The sequence below is a fragment of the Mobula hypostoma genome, chromosome X2 (assembly GCF_963921235.1).
Source record: "Mobula hypostoma chromosome X2, sMobHyp1.1, whole genome shotgun sequence".
In the NCBI taxonomy this organism is placed as follows: domain Eukaryota; kingdom Metazoa; phylum Chordata; class Chondrichthyes; order Myliobatiformes; family Myliobatidae; genus Mobula; species Mobula hypostoma.
Window position 1 is genome coordinate 16,590,996 of NC_086129.1, and position 17,101 is coordinate 16,608,096.

General features: G+C 42.5%; 1 protein-coding gene across 1 annotated transcript in view; it reads left to right on the top strand.

Annotated features, from left to right (window-relative positions):
• nfrkb (nuclear factor related to kappaB binding protein) overlaps positions 1-17,101 on the top strand; it is a 107,623-nt gene that overhangs the window by 39,450 nt on the left and 51,072 nt on the right. The window contains exons 5-8 of the mRNA XM_063038441.1: positions 2,173-2,299; positions 5,955-6,032; positions 11,071-11,150; positions 16,464-16,507. Coding sequence (XP_062894511.1) covers positions 2,173-2,299; positions 5,955-6,032; positions 11,071-11,150; positions 16,464-16,507 — 329 coding nt within the window. The remainder of the gene's footprint in view (positions 1-2,172; positions 2,300-5,954; positions 6,033-11,070; positions 11,151-16,463; positions 16,508-17,101) is intronic.

Consider the following 17,101-nt stretch of genomic DNA (forward strand, 5'->3'; position numbering starts at 1 on the left):
TATTTATTTATATACACACATTCTCTCTCTCTCTCTCTCTCTCTCTCTCTCTCTCGCTCTCTCTCTCTCTCTCTCCTTTTTCTCCCTCTGTCCCTCTGACTATACCCCTTTCCCATCCTCTGGGGTCCCCCCCCCACCCTTTTCCTTCTCCCTAGGCCTCCTGTCCCATGATCCTCTCATATCCCTTTTGCCAATCAACTGTCCAGCTCTTGGTTCCATCCCTCCCCCTCCTGTCTTCTCCTATCTTTTTGGATCTCCCCCACCCCCTCCCACTTTCAAATCTCTTACTAGCTCTTCCTTCAGTTAGTTCTGACGAAGGGTCTTGGCCCGAAACGTCAACTGTACCTCTTCAATGCTAACTCTTATTCTAAAACTGTTCTCCTACTCTAGATGCCTCCACTAATATCCACCCTGTCAGTCCCTCCCAGATGTCTCTCAGTATCCACCCTGTCAACTCCGCCTGGAATGTACGCTTCAAAGAGATCACCTTTCATTCTTGTAATCTCAATAAAGGCCCAATCTGATCAACCTCTGTTTGTCTATTAACTGCTTTCTCTCAAGATTCCACCCAGTCATCAGTCTCTGCACTGCCTCCAATGCAAGCATATCCATCCTTAAGTATGGAGACCAAAACTGCATGCAGTTTCCAGGTGCAGTCTCACCAGTGCCCTGTAAATTTGAGTATTCAGTACTTAAATACTCTGTGCCCTTGCAATAAAGATCAGCATTTTATTAGCCTTCCCAATTTCTGCACTGAGGCTCACATATCCCTATGTAGCACAATGTTCCGTAATTTCAATCTACTTCAGTAATTATTTACTTTTTCATTACTTCTTCCAAAGTAGATAACCTCACATATTCCCACATGTTATCCCATCTTTCAACTTCTTGCCCCTCACTTAACTTGTGTATGTTGCAGGCACTTTGCGTCCTTCTTCACAATTTGTTTACCCAACTGGTTGTCTGCCATTGACTGTTTGCAGGGGTGCCAGAATGTGTCAATAATTGGTACTACTTCAAGCATGAGGAAATCTGCAGATGCTGGAATTTCAAGCCCCACCGGCCTCCGGGTCCAACATATAATTCTCTGTAACTTCCGCCACCTCCAACGGGATCCCACTACTAAGCACATCTTTCCCTACCCCACCCCCACCCCCCGCTTTCCGCAGGGATCGCTCCCTACGCGACTCCCTTGTCCATTCGTCCCCCCCATCCCTCCCCACTGATCTCCTGGCACTTATCCTTGTAAGCAGAACAAGTGCTACACATGCCCTTACACTTCTTCCCTTACCACCACTCAGGGCCCCTGACAGTCCTTCCAGGTGACGCAACACTTCACCTGTGTGTTGGCTGGGGTGATACACTGCGTCCGGTGCTCCCAATGCGGCCTTTTATATATTGGTGAGACCTGACGCAGACTGGGAGACCGTTTTGCTGAACACCTACACTCTGTCCACCAGAGAAAGCAGGATCTCCCAGTGGCCACACATTTTAATTCCACGTCCCATTCCCATTCCACTATGTCTATCCACGGCCTCCTCTACTGTCAAGATGAAGCCACACTCAGGTTGGAGGAACAACATCTTATATTCCGTCTGGGTAGCCTCCAACCTGTGGCATGAACATTGACTTCTCTAACTTCCGTTAATGCCCCACCTCCCCCTCGTACCCCGTCTATTATTTATTTATTATTATATCTAGAGAGAGAGATATATATATATATATTCATTCTCTCTCTCTCTCTCCCTCCCTCCCTCTCCCTTTGTCCCTCTTACTATACCCCTTGCCCATCTTCTGGGCTTCCCCCCCTCCCCCTTTCTTTCTCCCTGGGCCTCCCGTCCCATGATCCTCTCATATCCCTTTTGCCAATCACCTGTTCAGCTCTTGGCTCCATCCCTCCCCCTCCTGTCTTCTCCTATCGTTTGGATCTCCCCCTCTCCCTCCCACTTTCAAATCTCTTACTAGCTCTTCTTTCAGTTAGTCCTGACGAAGGGTCTCGGCCCGAAACGTTGACTGTACCTCTTCATATAGATGGTGCCTGGTCTGCTGCCTTCACCAGCAACTTTTATGTGTGTTGATTAGTACTACTTGTTTATTTTGTTGAGGGGCAGGACTCAAATAACCAGCTACTGTGATCATAGGATTTTAATGGTGTTGTATGCTCTATCTTAGATTGAGGAGAAAGTGCTTGATTGGCAGATCTCTGCTCACAGTGCATTAAACTCCTGGTTCCCAGATGCCTCAAACTGGTCAGAACTTGTCCATTCTGCTCTACGTTTCCTTTCTGGGGAAGGTGCGCGTAAGTCTGATTTCTAATCATTTTTAATGTATTTTTTGGGCTGAGAGCATCGCTGCCACAGTATACAGTGTATGCTGCTGACCTGAATTGAATTCCTGATCGTTACTCACTTAGTATGGATTATTCCACTGAGTGGCAAGGGAAGATGATTAGACTTACTTGTGAGAGATGGTCATTGTCTGGCACCTTTTCGGTAGGACTGATATTTGCCACTTACAGCTCATGCTTGAATGTTGTCTTGGACTTGCAGCTGGTAAGAGGCGTATAAAATCATGAGGGCGTAGATAAGGTCAATACATTGAGTCTTTTTCCCAGGGAATCAAAAACTGGAGGGCATAGGTTTTAAGGTGAGAGGGGAAAGATTTGAAATGTACCTGAGGGATACATTCTTCATTCAGAATGAAATGAGTTGCTCAGGCTGGTACAACAGCAAGATCTTAAAAGACATTTGGACTGGTACATGGATAGGAAAAGTTTAGAGGGAAATGAGCAAATGGGACTAGCTTAGATGGGCATCATGGTCGGCATGAGAGAGTTGGGCCAAATGGCCTGTCTCCATGTTGTATTACTCATTGACTCTAAATAGAATTGAACCCTGTGCCATCATAAGTACATGTGCCAATTTCTCACATTATGATGGAAGGAAAGCAATTCAGTGATGAAAGGCGAGTGTAGATGTTTGGGTTTATGGCCTGAAAACTGGCCTGGGATTATTGACCTGCATCAACCAGAACCCATCTTCCTTTATGCAAAGCGGAGTCCAAACTTGATGCCGCTTGACTTCAGTTTACCAGGGCTTCTTGATGCCATCTTGCTAGTCTGTGAAATTTTTTAATCCTCATTTTGCTTTGACAAAGTAATTTTGCATGGACCTTCAGAGAGGGCAGTATGGATTAGAGGTTTCCTTCCTCATCAGAGATGGTGTTTAGAGCTGAAAAGCTGCAAGTACTGAAAATATTAAATAAAAATATATTTAAAAAACTGGAAACACTCAGCAGGTCAGACAGCAGCTAGAGAGAGAGAGAAATGTTAATGTTTCGGCTTGAAGACCTTTTGTTAGAACTGCAATTTAGTTTTACGTAGCAGATTGAACGAACGTGGAAATGGACATGGCAAAAGGAATATATCTGATAGAAGAGGCAGGTTGCTATGGTGATATGCTGTTTATGAACGCAAACAAGAGGAATTCTGCAGATGCTGGAAATTCAAGCCACACACATCAAAGTGAACGCAGCAGGCCAGGCAGCATCTCTAGGAAGAGGTACAGTCGACGTTTCAGGCCGAGACCCTTCGTTGATGTGTGTTGCTGTTTATGAAACTGTCTTGCTGATAGATTGATGGCAGTCAGAGAGGGGTTATGAACTTTATTTCCTTGGTCTCTAACTACTTGTAAACAACTTTTCACCACAACAACCCTAACCTCACCCAATCAGACCCACCCGATTTGCTGAGTGGTTCCAACATTTTCCTTTTTTTTTTCAGGTTTTTGTAGTTTGATAGTTACCATTACCAAGACTAGCTGTTTTTCATTTTAAATTCTAGGTTATTTTTAAGTGAACTTTAATTCAACAATTGCCATGGAGAGATGAACTTGCGTCTGTATTGTTAATCGAGGGATTATGAGTCTGTTAATTTAAATACTTAACCACAATGTTTCCGAAGTTGGAGACATGAGATTGCAGATACTGGAACCTGGAGCAAAGTACTAGCTGCTGGAGGAACTCGGAAGGTCAGGCTGCATCTGTGAGGGCAAAAGGATAGTTCAAGTTCATTTTCATTCAACCGTATAGATGTATACAGCTAAATGAAACATCTTTCCTCTTGGACCAAGGTACAAAGTACAGTACATATAGCACATAAGATAATATTAACACAATAATATTAACAGATCATAAAAAAATAATTTTAAGGTTAAGGCACTGCATCAGGACTATAAAGAGGAGATGGGCAGTATAAAGAGGAATGAGGAGTTGGCAAACAATGGGTGGATCTTTACAGAGGAGAAAGTCGTGTCAGAAATAGTCCTAGTGAATTTGAACGTGGGGTGGAAGTTAGTAGTGAAGTTGATAAACTTGACGAGTTCTCCACAGATATTTTTGTACATCATTCATTCTGTAAGTGAGAACTCTACATGATGTAGTTTTAGACCTTGAACGTTGTCTCCTGGTGTGGGTGATTGAAATCTACCACAGGAGTTCTCCAATCTCATCACCTATCCAGAAAGACTTGCTGTACATACTTTATGGTCCCATTTCTCAGATGTGTTATCATGGAGTAAATGCCTGATGCGTGTTATCGACAGCATTTTGGAAATACAACCTGTGCTTTCTGTTGTGTGTCAATCACTGACGCTCCTGTGATAATTGATCCATTTATATTTCCTACATTTCCCGTACCTTGCTTTATTCCTCTGCTTCACATCCTATGCAGTCCCTCATTCCTTTGGCTTGTTGCAGTTGAGTTTTGTTTCTTTTCTTTCTCATGGGTTTGTCCAACACGTTTCTCCACTTCACTTGCCATAAGTCCATAGGACATTGGGGTAAAATTCAGCCATTCAGTCTCACGAGTCTGCTCCACCGTTCCATTGTGGCTGATTTATTATCCCTCTCAAACCCATTCTTCTGCCTTCTCCCCGTTACCTTTGACACCCTTATTAATATCAAGAACATATCAAACTCTGCTTTAAATATACCCAATGACTTGGCATCCACAGCCGTCCATGCCAATGAATTCTGCCGATTCACCTCCATCTTGTTAAAGAAATTCCTTCTCACCTTTGTTCTAAAGGGATGTCCTTATGAGGCTGTGTCCTCTGGTCGTAGACTTCCCCAAACTCCAGTAAGTACATTCTCAGAGCCATCAAATGCTCCTCATAAGTTAACCCTTTCATTCCCAGGGTCATTCTTATGAACCTCCTCTGGACCCTCTTCAATGCCAACAGATTATTTCTTAAATATGGGGTCCAAAACAGCTCTCAGTACTCCGTGTGTTCTGACCAATGCCTTATAATGCCTCAAACAAGAGAAAACCTGCAGATGCTGGAAATCTGAGCAACACACACAAAATGGCGGAGGAACTCAGCAGGCCAGGCAGCAATCGAAGGGTTTCAGCCCGAAACATCGACTGTGCTTTTTTCCATAGATGCTGCCTGGCCTTCTGAGTTCCTGCAGCATTTTATGTGTGTTGCCTTATAAAGCCTTAGCCTTTCCGTTTCCTTGTTTCTCATCCCTTGATCTTCTCTGACAACAGACTTCTTCCCACCCCACTTGTTTCCCTAGCCCCACCCTCTTGGACAACCCTGATCCTCCCCCTCCCCCAGTTCTCATCCTGTGCTGCTCCTCAGCCCTCTTCTGCTCTGCCTTTTTCTGTGTTGTGCAGTGAGAGCTGTCAGTGGGATGGGCCGGGAGGGGTGTGAAAGGTTGACTATATCTGCAGTTGGCAGCTGGTGGTGAACTCTGCATCTGATGGTACTTGGGCGCAAGTGGATGCTGGCTGCGCGGTATTCAAATAGAAAATTAAGCATCTTTTAGTATTTGAGGCACTTGTTCAAAGGACTTTTTCTTTGTATTGAACGTATACCATGTACAAAGTGACTGACAAGTTTGAAGAGAATAAACTGCAAGTGATGTCTGATATATAACTTTATTTCACGCAGGTGGGGTTGCCGCTCTTCCCTCCAATTTTACTCCATATGTAAATTGCAGAGAACGAGGCCAGCACTGGAAATGGATTGGTGAGTCCTGGTGCATGCCGTCGCCCAAGGAGAGCAAAGAGTCAACTACAAAAGGTTTAGAGTATATGAGGAGCTGGATGGCTCCTCCAATTTCAGTGCTGCTTTATTAGAAACCTCAAAACTGACAATTAGTTTCACTATGTGTGAGGTGGCAGAATCTATGTTAGCGGTACAGGCAGCCACAGGTATGACACTGCAAATGGTTGCGAACTGTGTTTAGTTCATGCAGAAATGCAACATGGCAAGGCCAAACTAATAATGGTTGTGAATATATGAAACATAATGAAAAGCTAAATACTTAAGCATTGTTTACTGGTTGCTGACTTATTATACAGAAAACAATCACTAGGAAAGTGAATTAGGGAATGAAACTTACTGCTAAACGCTGGGAGTCCCATATCACCTTAACTTAATTTCCTTCTGTAAATGTATGTTAGTTCAAAAATTTGCACACATATCATAAAGCAGAAGTCACAAATTTCTTGATTGATTTTGGTGGTTGACTTTGCGGTAGACACAAGCTTGTATCGTCTATAAACCTCTATCATGGCTTATACATTTAAGTTGAAGTCACTAATGTATATAGTATACTATTGTAACACTGAGGAAGCATATGGCATGTTGGCCTTCACTGTTGAGTATAAGAATAAGGAAGTCATGCTGCACATATATAAAACTTTAGTCAGACCACTCTTGGAGTATTGTGTGCTGTTCTGGTTGCCCCATTATATGTGGATTTTGTGGAAAGGGTGCATAAGAGACTTACCAGGATGCACCCTGGCTTTGAGTGTATGAGTTTTAATGAAAGTTTGGATAAACTCTTTAACATTCTTTCTAGAGCATTGGAGGCTGAGGAAAAACCTGATAGAGGGTTTTTTTTTAATTAAGAGAAAAAGTTTGGATAAACTCTTTAACATTCTTTCTAGAGCATTGGAGGCTGAGGAAAAACCTGATAGAGGGTTTTTTTTTTAATTAAGAGAAACAGAGATAGAGTAGATAGACAGAACTCTTTCCCCGGGATAGAAATGTGAAGTGGCGGGGGGGTGCATTAGTTTAAAGGTGACGTGAGGGACAAGTTTTTTACACAGAGTGCGGTTAGGTGCCTGGGATGGGTTACCAAGGGTAGTCGTGAAACCTGGCAGTTTAGTAGAGTTTAAAAGGCTTTCAGATAGACACATGAAAAATTTAGTATAAATTGGCATCAAGATTGGCACATCATCATGGGGCAAATGGCCTGTCCAATGCTGTAATATTCTATTTTTATGTTTGCTCTCTGAAGCAAGGGATCAAGTACTTGGCCCTGTGGAACTTTTCTGTCATACCATTAGCCTTTGCTTCCTGCCAGAGCCAGTCTTATTCTCCCTTGGATCCCAACAGTGTTACCCTCTTGACCAGATTGCAGTGTTAAAAAGCCACGTAGACTACATCAAGCACTCATCTTTGTAATCCGCTCAAAAACTTCAGAAAAATTATTCAGGCAAGACAGTTCCTTAATCATTGCTTACTCTCTCATAAACATCTGCTTTTCTAAATGACAATATATACTGTACCTTATAATTAATTGAAATAATTTGCTCACTACCAGATTTAAATAAAGTGAGCCTGTAGTTACTTGGTTTAGCCCTCCTTCCCCTTTTAAACAAAGTTACATTAGCAGCCCTTTAATCCTGTAGCTAGGGGGGGCAAATAAAAATGATGACAATTGCAGAGGCTCTTACCTGCTTTGTTGTTTTTAATGGCGTGAACTAAATTTCATCTAAACCTGGCAAAGATCTTAAGCCCCTTAGTATTTATTATGTTTAGAATCAGAAGTAGGGTTATTACTGTTTTATATGACATAAAATTTGTTGTTTATAGCAGCAGTACAGTGCAAAAGACATAAAATTGCTATAAATTACAAAAGAAATAAATATCCCATCCAATGTTTAATGTGTGTTCCTAAACTATTATGTGGGCTTCATCAGCCTCTTTTGTGCAAAGTCTTCTCTGGACCCCTACCCACATTCTCCACCTCCATAAACAGGTTGCCTTTTTGATTCTTAATAGCTTTGTTACCCTCTTGCTGTTTATTACTTAAAAAGGATTCTTGAACTTTTCTTACTTTTACTTCCCAGGAATCTTCCTAGCTTCTCTCAGCTTTTCTAAAGTCCCCTTATTTTACCCCACTTTCTGAACTCTCTTAGGCTTTCTATGATATTAAGCCCTGCATCTGATGTCTCTCTCTACCTTATCATCCACTTATGACCATGACCACAGAAGTGTCCGCCCTCTGATACTTCTTTGACCCACCTAGCTTTATTCCCTTAACAGTCCTGAAGAAGGGTTTAGGCCAGAAATGTTGACTTGTTTGTTCTTTTCCATGGATGCTGCCTGACCCTCTGTCATACGATTCCTAAATAGACATTGAACCCATGAACACTACCTCACAATTTTTTAATATCTATTATTATTTCTGTTTTCCCCTATTTTTAACCTATTGAGCATGCACATATATGCTTACTGCAGTCGATTTGCTTATTTTTTTTCTGTCTATATTATCATTTATTGCATTGTACTGCTGCTGCTCAGTTAACAAATTTCACGACACATGCCAGTGATTATAAACCTGAATCTGATTCTGACCTGCTGAGCTCCTCCAGCATTTGCAGAAATTCTTGTGTATATTCCTTAAGACTGTTCAGAACTTACCTCTGGTTGGAATAAAAGAATTATTCTGAAAGTAATTTAGGAGTTTTGTGCCTTCTGTATCTTGCACTGACTATCCCATCTAATGCTTGGGTAAGCATAACACTGATATTTGCTGCTTTAACAATGTTACAGTTTCACATATTTGTCTGAAAATGTTCTCTTTCTGTCTTAGACTATAAAGGGGTCCCCCAGTTGAGTGACAGCCTCTTTTTTTTACCTCAACCCGTATAGCCTCATTTAATAATCCTTCTAACATTTCATCTCCTCTCATAACTGCAGTGCTGGTTTGTAATGAGTGCTTGTCTTCCCATTTCCCTGCTAAGATTGGTTAAACCCTGCCAACAGAAGCAATACTGGTCCCACCCCTGTTGAAAAACTTGTACAAGTCTCGCTTTCTCCAGATCCATTCTCAGTGCCTAACAAATCTAACGCTCTTCTTCCTGCACCCATTCTCCAGCCACACATTTACCTATGCTGTCTTCCTATTTCTGCCCTCGCTGGCACATGGCACGGGGGTAATGCAACAAACAAGGTGTCCTCATAAACCTATGAACCATCTGTCTGCTCTTTAATGTTTATCTGAGAGTCACCAACTTTCCCCCTGCTGTCTGCTCTCCAGGAGTCATGGGGTGATCCTCAGTCCTCGGCCTTGTGGATGCACCATAGTAAAGTCAGCCAGTGCTCTAGCTTCAAAACCCAGAAATGGTGTGATTTCCTGACCCTGTGCACATGGAAGTGTACCTGAAGTTTCCCAGTGGCACACGATCTGCATTGTGTGGCAGTGAACGGCCCTGTCCTATCTCTGTTTACACGATTCACTTGCTTATCAGGTTAAAAAAAACAAAGTTTAAGAAAGAAGCAGTAGTCAGCAGCCTGTCTGCACACTTGCTCTTCTGCCTCCTCTGTCTAACTCAAGTCATTCCTTGTTCGTTTGAAATACCAACATAGCACATCACATAACATAACAAAATCCAAGAGGCAATAATGCTAGAGTATTTCAGCAAGACTGGGCCCAGCTGTTGTGTAGAGTCCAGTGGTACAATGAAGCACAGCCAAGAGAAGCGAATTAGACACTAGACATTAGAATACTACAGCACAGTGCAGGCCCTTTGGCCCTCGATGTTGTGCCGACCCATATATTCCTAAAAAAAAAGTACTAAACCCACACTACCCCGTAACCCTCTGTTTTTCTTTCATCCATGTGCCTGTCCAAGAGGCTCTTAAATACCCCTAATGTTTTAGCCTCCATCACCATCCCTGGCAAGTCATTCCAGGCACCCATAACCCTCTGTGTAAAAAGACTTATCCTTGATGTCTCCCCTAAACTTCCCTCCCTTAAATTTGTACATATGCCCTCTGATGTTTACTATTCGTGCCCTGGGATTATCCACCCTATCTATGCCTCTCATAATCTTGTAGACCTCTATCAAGTCCCCTCTCATCCTTCTACACTCCAAAGAGAAAAGTCCCAGCTCTACTAACCTTGCCTCATAAGACTTGTTTTCCAATCCAGGATTATCCAGGAACCTTGGACTATCAATGTTGGCAGAGCTTCACACAGGCCCAACCCACTGAAATTTCAATAGACGAATGCAAGTGTTACTACCGGCTTACGTCAGCAATGTTTACTGCATTAAGTTGGAGAACTTCAATGGGTTCTTCTGTGTTCTCATCAGAATTTGCAGTTGAAGCTGGTTAGTTGTCCAGTCATAATCTGTTACCAGTTGCAAGGAATTGGTTAATGAGACCAGGTTCATCTTTCTGGGTCACACTATTTCTAGTCAACGTTATTGAAAAATGTAGATCTACCACAGGAAGTAGAAGCAAGGAAGATACTTAAATATCATGTCAGTAACAGCGAACAAGGATGGCTGAACATTAAACTTTTATTTCTGCCTTACTGATGTGCAGTTAATTCCAACGTATGTAAATCTGTATGAGTGTGGGATGTAATTTTATTCTCTCTAATTTGATCATGCAATACCTCAGTAAATTCTGTTTGTACAAAGGAAAACAAATGAAACTGTAGATGCTGGAATCTGAAGTAAAAGCTGAAAATGCTGGAAGAACTCAGCCTGTCAAGCAGCCTCTGCAGAAGGGTCCTTGATGGTTTTTCTTTCCCCAGGTGCTGTGTTTGACTGGCTGAGTTCTTCCAGCATTTTCTGTTTTATTGTTGTTTCACAGAGATTGATAGGCACATCCAGTGTGATCATAATAACTTTCAGAAGGAGCTCTGTACTCTGGAAGATCTTTGAGCAGCATTTGAGGAAACTGGTGAGCAGTTAAGGACGATGATTATGTTTGATGACTGTTCGATTATGTTAACTATTTCCTCTTCCCAATTCTCCAGGTTCTGGACGTGACTCGGAGAAGGAAATGACTTTGTTGTGTCAGCTGTGGTTTGAGGTTAAGGATCAGGCATTTCCCAAGGTAATTCATTCTGACATCCATTTTGTAATCTGGGTGGAATGCAAGTGTGTCAGTTTTATCTCTGTTCTCTGGCACTTCCAAATAATTTATTGGAGGAAGTGAATCTGGTGTGCTCTTCAACATTGTGTACTTTTATTAATCTTATTCATTTATCTTTATGTTTTGAAGGGGCTGCCTTCAATTGCAGTGCATTTTACAGGTTTCTTAGTGAATGCATTCTCAAGGATTCCTGAACATGAGATTCTGCAGATTGAAGTCTTGAGCAACAAATGCTGGAGGAACTCAGCAATTCAGGCAGCACCTACGGAGGAGAATAAACAGTCAATGTTTCGGGCCAAGACCTCTTCCACCTATCACCTACCAACTTGTACTCCTTCTCCTTTCTGCACCCTTACATTCTGGCTTTTGTCCTCTTTTCAGTCTTGAGGAAGAGATGAATTTAGATAATGGTACTCTGGAGGGGCTTCAGTATAACTGCTGGTGTGGACTGGTTGAGTTGAATGGCCTGTTAATGTGCTATTTATCCTATGGAATGAAAATAAGGATTGGGATATCCCCAGCTGTAAGGTATTTTGGAAAGAAACAGTAGAATGAGAAAGGAAAGGTATGGAAGCAATATTAGCCAAAGAAACCATTATTAGAATGCAACAGATGGTGTATTGAAGGTGCCAAAGCAGGAAGATTTGGTTTGAAATAATAAAGAAAACATCCTGTGTATCATCTAGTAAGAAGAAAATGGAGAAGCATTATATGTAGATTTGACAGAGAACTCTTGGTTCAGTAACAAAAATAATTGTAGATGAGAAGAATACTCCTCCCCCTCCCTCTGCCAGAGCTCCCTTTAAACTCACTGCGGTCCTGTTTCCATACTCCCTTAAAATGCCCTATTGCTTACCATGTAAAAAAGGGTGAATTACATGTGTGTTGGTGTTTTAATAAGAATAGTTTCCAATATTCTTCAATATCCGCAAGTCTATCTAAAATCTTGAAGGTGTCAGATTATCCCGGTTTTACTGAACTGACCAATGTTTTATTCAGCTGTGCCATAATGTCCCTAGATTTGAGATCTGCCCTCCATTTTGTTTTACATCCATGTGCCTATCTAAGTCTCTTAAATGTCCCTCTTGTATCAGCCTTTGCCACCAACCACTGCAGTGTGTTCCAGGCACCTCTTTGGTGGAAAAAAATACCTCTGACTTCTCCCCTAAACTTCTCTCCACTTACCTGAAACAGATGTCTTCTGGTGTTGCACTGCTACTCTGGGGAAAAAAAGACTATGGCTGTCCACTCTAACTATGCCTCTCATAATCTTGTACACCGCTATCAAATCACCTCTCAGCCCCCTCTGCTTCAATGAGAAAAGCCCTAGCTCACTCAATCTTTCCTGAAAAGATATGCTCTCTAATCCAGACAGCACCCTGGTAAGTCTCCTCTGCACCCTCTCTAAAGCTTCTACATCCTTCCCATAATGAGGTGACCAGAAAATAATTGTTTATACAGGAGGTTCTGTAGATGCTGGAAATCCAAAGCAGCACACAGAGAATGCAGGAGGAACTCAGCAGGTCAGGCAACATCTATGGAAGTGAATGAACAGTCGACGTTTTGGGCCAAGACCCTTCATCGGGACTAGAAAGGAAGGGGGAGACGCCAGAATAAAATGTTCGTGGGGGTGAAGGGAATGAGGACTAGCTAGAAGGTGATAGGTGAAGCCAGGTGAAAGGGAAAGGTGACTGGAGAACGAATTTTCTTCAGTAATAGTAATAATAATAAAATAAAATGGAAGTAAAGTAAATTTATTATCACAGAAAATCGAAGAAACACAATAGAATCAATGAAAGGTCACACCCAACAGGACGGACAAACCACCAGCGTGCAAAGGACAACAAACTGTGCAAATACAAAAGAGGGGAAAAAAACAATAAATATTGAGAATATGAAATGAAGAGTGATTTGAAAGTGAGTCCATAGGTTGTGGGAACAGTTCAGTGTTGGGGTGAATGAAGTTGAGTGAAGTTATCCCCTCTGGTTCAAGAGCCTGATGGTTGAGGGGTAATAACTGTTCCTGAACCTAGTGGTGTGAGTCCTGAGGCTCCTGTACCTCCTTCCTGATGGCAGCAGTGAGAAGGCAGCATGTCCTGGGTGGTGTGGGTCCCTGATGATGGATGCTGCTTTCCGGCAATAGCACTCCATGTAGTTCTGCTCAGTGGCGGGGAGGGCTTTACCTGTGATGGACAGGGCTATATCCACTACTTTTGGTAGGCCTTTCCATTCAAGGGCATTGATATTTCTATACCAAGCTGTGATGTAAACAGTCAATATACTTTCCACCGCACACCTATGGAAGTTTGTCAAACTTTTAGATGTCGTGCCAAATCTTCACAAACTTCTACGGAAGTAGAGGCGCTGCCTTGCTTTCTTCATAATAGCACTTACATATTGGGCCCAGAATAGATCCTCTGAAATAATACCACTAAGGAATTTAAAGTTGCTGACCCTCTCCACCTCAGATTTTCCAATGAGGACTGGCTCATAGACCTCTGGTTCCTCTTCCTGAAGTCAATAATCAGCTCCTTGGTCTTGCTGACATTGAGTGTTGTGGCACCACTCAGCCAGATTTTCCATCTCCCTCCTATATGCTGATTTGTCACCACCTTTGATTCGGTCAGTGATAGTGGTGATGTCAGCAAACTTAAATATGGCATTGGAGCTGTGCTCAGCCTCACAGTCATAAGTGTAAAGTGAGTAGAGCAGGGGACCAAGCACACAGCCTTGTGCTGTACCTGTGCTGATGGAGATTGTGAGGGAGATGGTGTTGCCAATCCAAACTGACTGTGCCAGTGTGCAAATTAGAGCATATCCATGTCGCTTCTCAGGCAGGAGTTTATATGTTTCATCACCATCCTCCCAAAGCACTTCATCACAAGTGCTACTGGGCAATACTCATTGAGGCAAGTTACCACTTTCTTTTTAGACATTGGTTTAATTGATGCCTACTTGAAGTAGGTGAGTACCTCAGACCGCCAAAACAAGAGATTAAAATTATCAGTGAACTCTCCACCCAGTTGATCAGTGCTCAGTGACTTACAGCGGACTGAAACCCTTGAGTGTATAGACATTAAGAAAGAGGATGTGCTGGAGCTTTTGAAAGGTATTAAGTTAGATAAGTTGCCAGGACTGGGCGCGATATACCCCAGGCTACTGTGGGAAGCAAGGGAGGAAATAGTTGAGCCTCTGGCGATGATCTTTGCATCATCAATAGGGATGGGAGAAGTACCAGAGAATTGGAAGTTTGCAAACGTTGTTCCCTTGTTCAAGAAAGGGAATAGAGGCAACTCAGGAAATTATAGACCAGTAAGTCTTACTTCAGTGGTGAGCAAGTTGTTGGAGAAGATCCTGAGAGGCAGGATTTATGAGCATTTGGAGAGATATAATCTGATTAGGGATTGTCAGCATGGCTTTGTCAAGGGCAGGTCGTGCCTTACGAACCTGATTGAATTCTTTGAGGATGTAACAAAACACATTGATGAAGATAGAGCAGTGGAAGTAGTGTATATGGATTTCAGTAAGGCATTTGATAAGGTTCCCCGTGCCAGTCTCCAAAAGTAAGCAGGCATGGGATCCAAGGAGACCTTACTTTGTGAATCCAGAATTGGCTTACCCGCAGAAGGCAAAGGGTGATTGCAGGTGGTTCGTATTCTGCATAGAAGACGGTGACCAGTGGTGTTCCGCAGGGATCTGTTCTGGGATCCCTCCTCTTTGTGGTTTGTATAAATGACCTGGATGAGGGAGTAAAAGTGTGGGTTAGTAAGTTTTCTGATGACACAAAGGTTGGAGGTGTTGTGGATAGTCTGGAGTGTTGTCAGTAGTTACAGCGGGACAGCAATAGGATGCAGAACTGGACTGAGAAGTGGCAGATGGAGTTTAACCCAGGTAAGTGTGAAGTGGTTCATTTTGATAGGTCAAATTTGAAGACAGAATATAATATTAATGGTAAAATACTTGGCAATGTGCAGGATCTTGGGGTCTGTATCCAAAGGACACTCAAAGCTGCTGCGCAGGTTGACAAGTGTTAAGAAAGCGTATTGTGTGTTGGTCTTCATCAACCGTGGGATTGAGCTCAAGAGCCGTGAGGTAATGAGCTTGGTCAGACCTCACTTGGAGTACTGTGTTCAGTTCTGGTCACCTCACTACAGGAAGGATGTGGATACTATAGAGAGAGTGCAGCTGAGATTTACAAGGATGTTGCCTGGATTGGAGAGTGCGCCTTATGAGAATAGATTGAGTGAACGTGGTCTTTTTGCCTTGGAGCAACGGAGGATGAGAGGTGACCTGATAGAGGCGTATAAGATAATGAGAGGCATTGATCATGTGGATAGTCAGAGGCTCTTTCCCAGGGCTGAAATGGTTAACATGAGGTGGCATGGTTTTAAGGTGCTTGGAAGTAGGTACAAGGGGGATGTCAGGGGTAAGTTTTTCACACAGAGAGTGGTGGGTGCGTGGAATGCACTGCTAGCAGCGGTGGTGGAAGTGGATACAATAGGGGTCTTTTAAGAGACTCTTAGATAGGTATGTGGAGCTTAGAAAAATAGAGGGCTATGTGGCAGACTAATTCTAGGCAGTTTTTAGAGTAGGTTACATGGTTGGTGCAACATTGTGGGCCGAAGGGCCTGTAATGTGCTGTAGATTTCTATGTTTCTATGTTTCTCGGCTATGTACCCTATCTGGGCTAGATGCTTTCTGTGGGTTCAACCTCCTGAAGGATGCTGTCGTGTTGGCCTTAGAGACTGAAATCTCAAGGTCATTGGGAGCTGTGGGAGTTCGTGAAGTTTCCTCCTTGTTTTGATAGTGTAAGTGAGCATAGAAGGCATTGAGCTCATCTGGAAGTGAATCCTTGTTGTCACTTATGTCACTTGGTTTCACTTTGTAAGAGGTGGCAAATATTTCTTAATATTTTGAATATCTATTTGAACTCAAGGTGAATAATATTATAATAAAGGAATAAGAACAATAAAGGAATAATTGTCTCTTTAGTTAAATGCATAGTTTTATCTTCAGAAACACACTAAATGCTGGAGGAACTCGGCAAGTTGGGCAACATCTATGGAGGGAATCAATCAGTTGAGATTTCGGGCTGAGACCCTTCAGCAATACTTCATTCAGTTTTTATCTTCAATTTTGTTTGCATTCTGAGGTTCATTGCACCAAAATTAGTGATTCCTTGGATTAATTCTTGGTTACCATAATGTGGCATTTTGTGAAGTGGCAGTGACTGATTATTCTCTTTTTCTCTCTCTCTATCTTTCACACACACAGGAATCTGATGAGCTTCAAGACATCACGCCCCCAACCCCCAGGGTGTAAGTACTTTATAATCCATCATGGATTTGGAAATCTGAAGGGAATACTGCAAAGGACCGATGGTTGCAATGCTCTGCTACTTTGATATTTGTCTTTTTTTTTTATCCTTGTAGCTCAGCAATTCATTCTGTAAATTATGCCAAAGCTAAGATTAATGGACTTCTTGTTGGAATATTTTCTTCAAATGAGACAAGTTGGACAAGATGATTTGATGTATGAACTGGGGAATATTTTTAAAGGGGAGGCTGCACCAGTCAGGACCATGAAGTTAGCTAGTGGGTTGTGTACTACAGTAAAATTCTGTTAATCTGGCATGCTCAGGACTGGCAAATTTGACTAGACTATTGAATGTTTCATTTTATTTATTTAAAGATCAGTGTGGTAACAGGCCCTTCCGGCCCAACAAGGTTGCACTGCCCAATTGCACCCATGTGACCATTTAACCTGCTAAGCTGTATATCTTTGGAATGTGGGAGGAAACCAGCACTCCCAGAGGAAACCCACCTGGTTTCACAGCAGCGGTATTGAACCCGGGTCACTGGTGCTATAATAGCATTATACTAACTGTTACATTACCATGCTGCCTTCCCCCC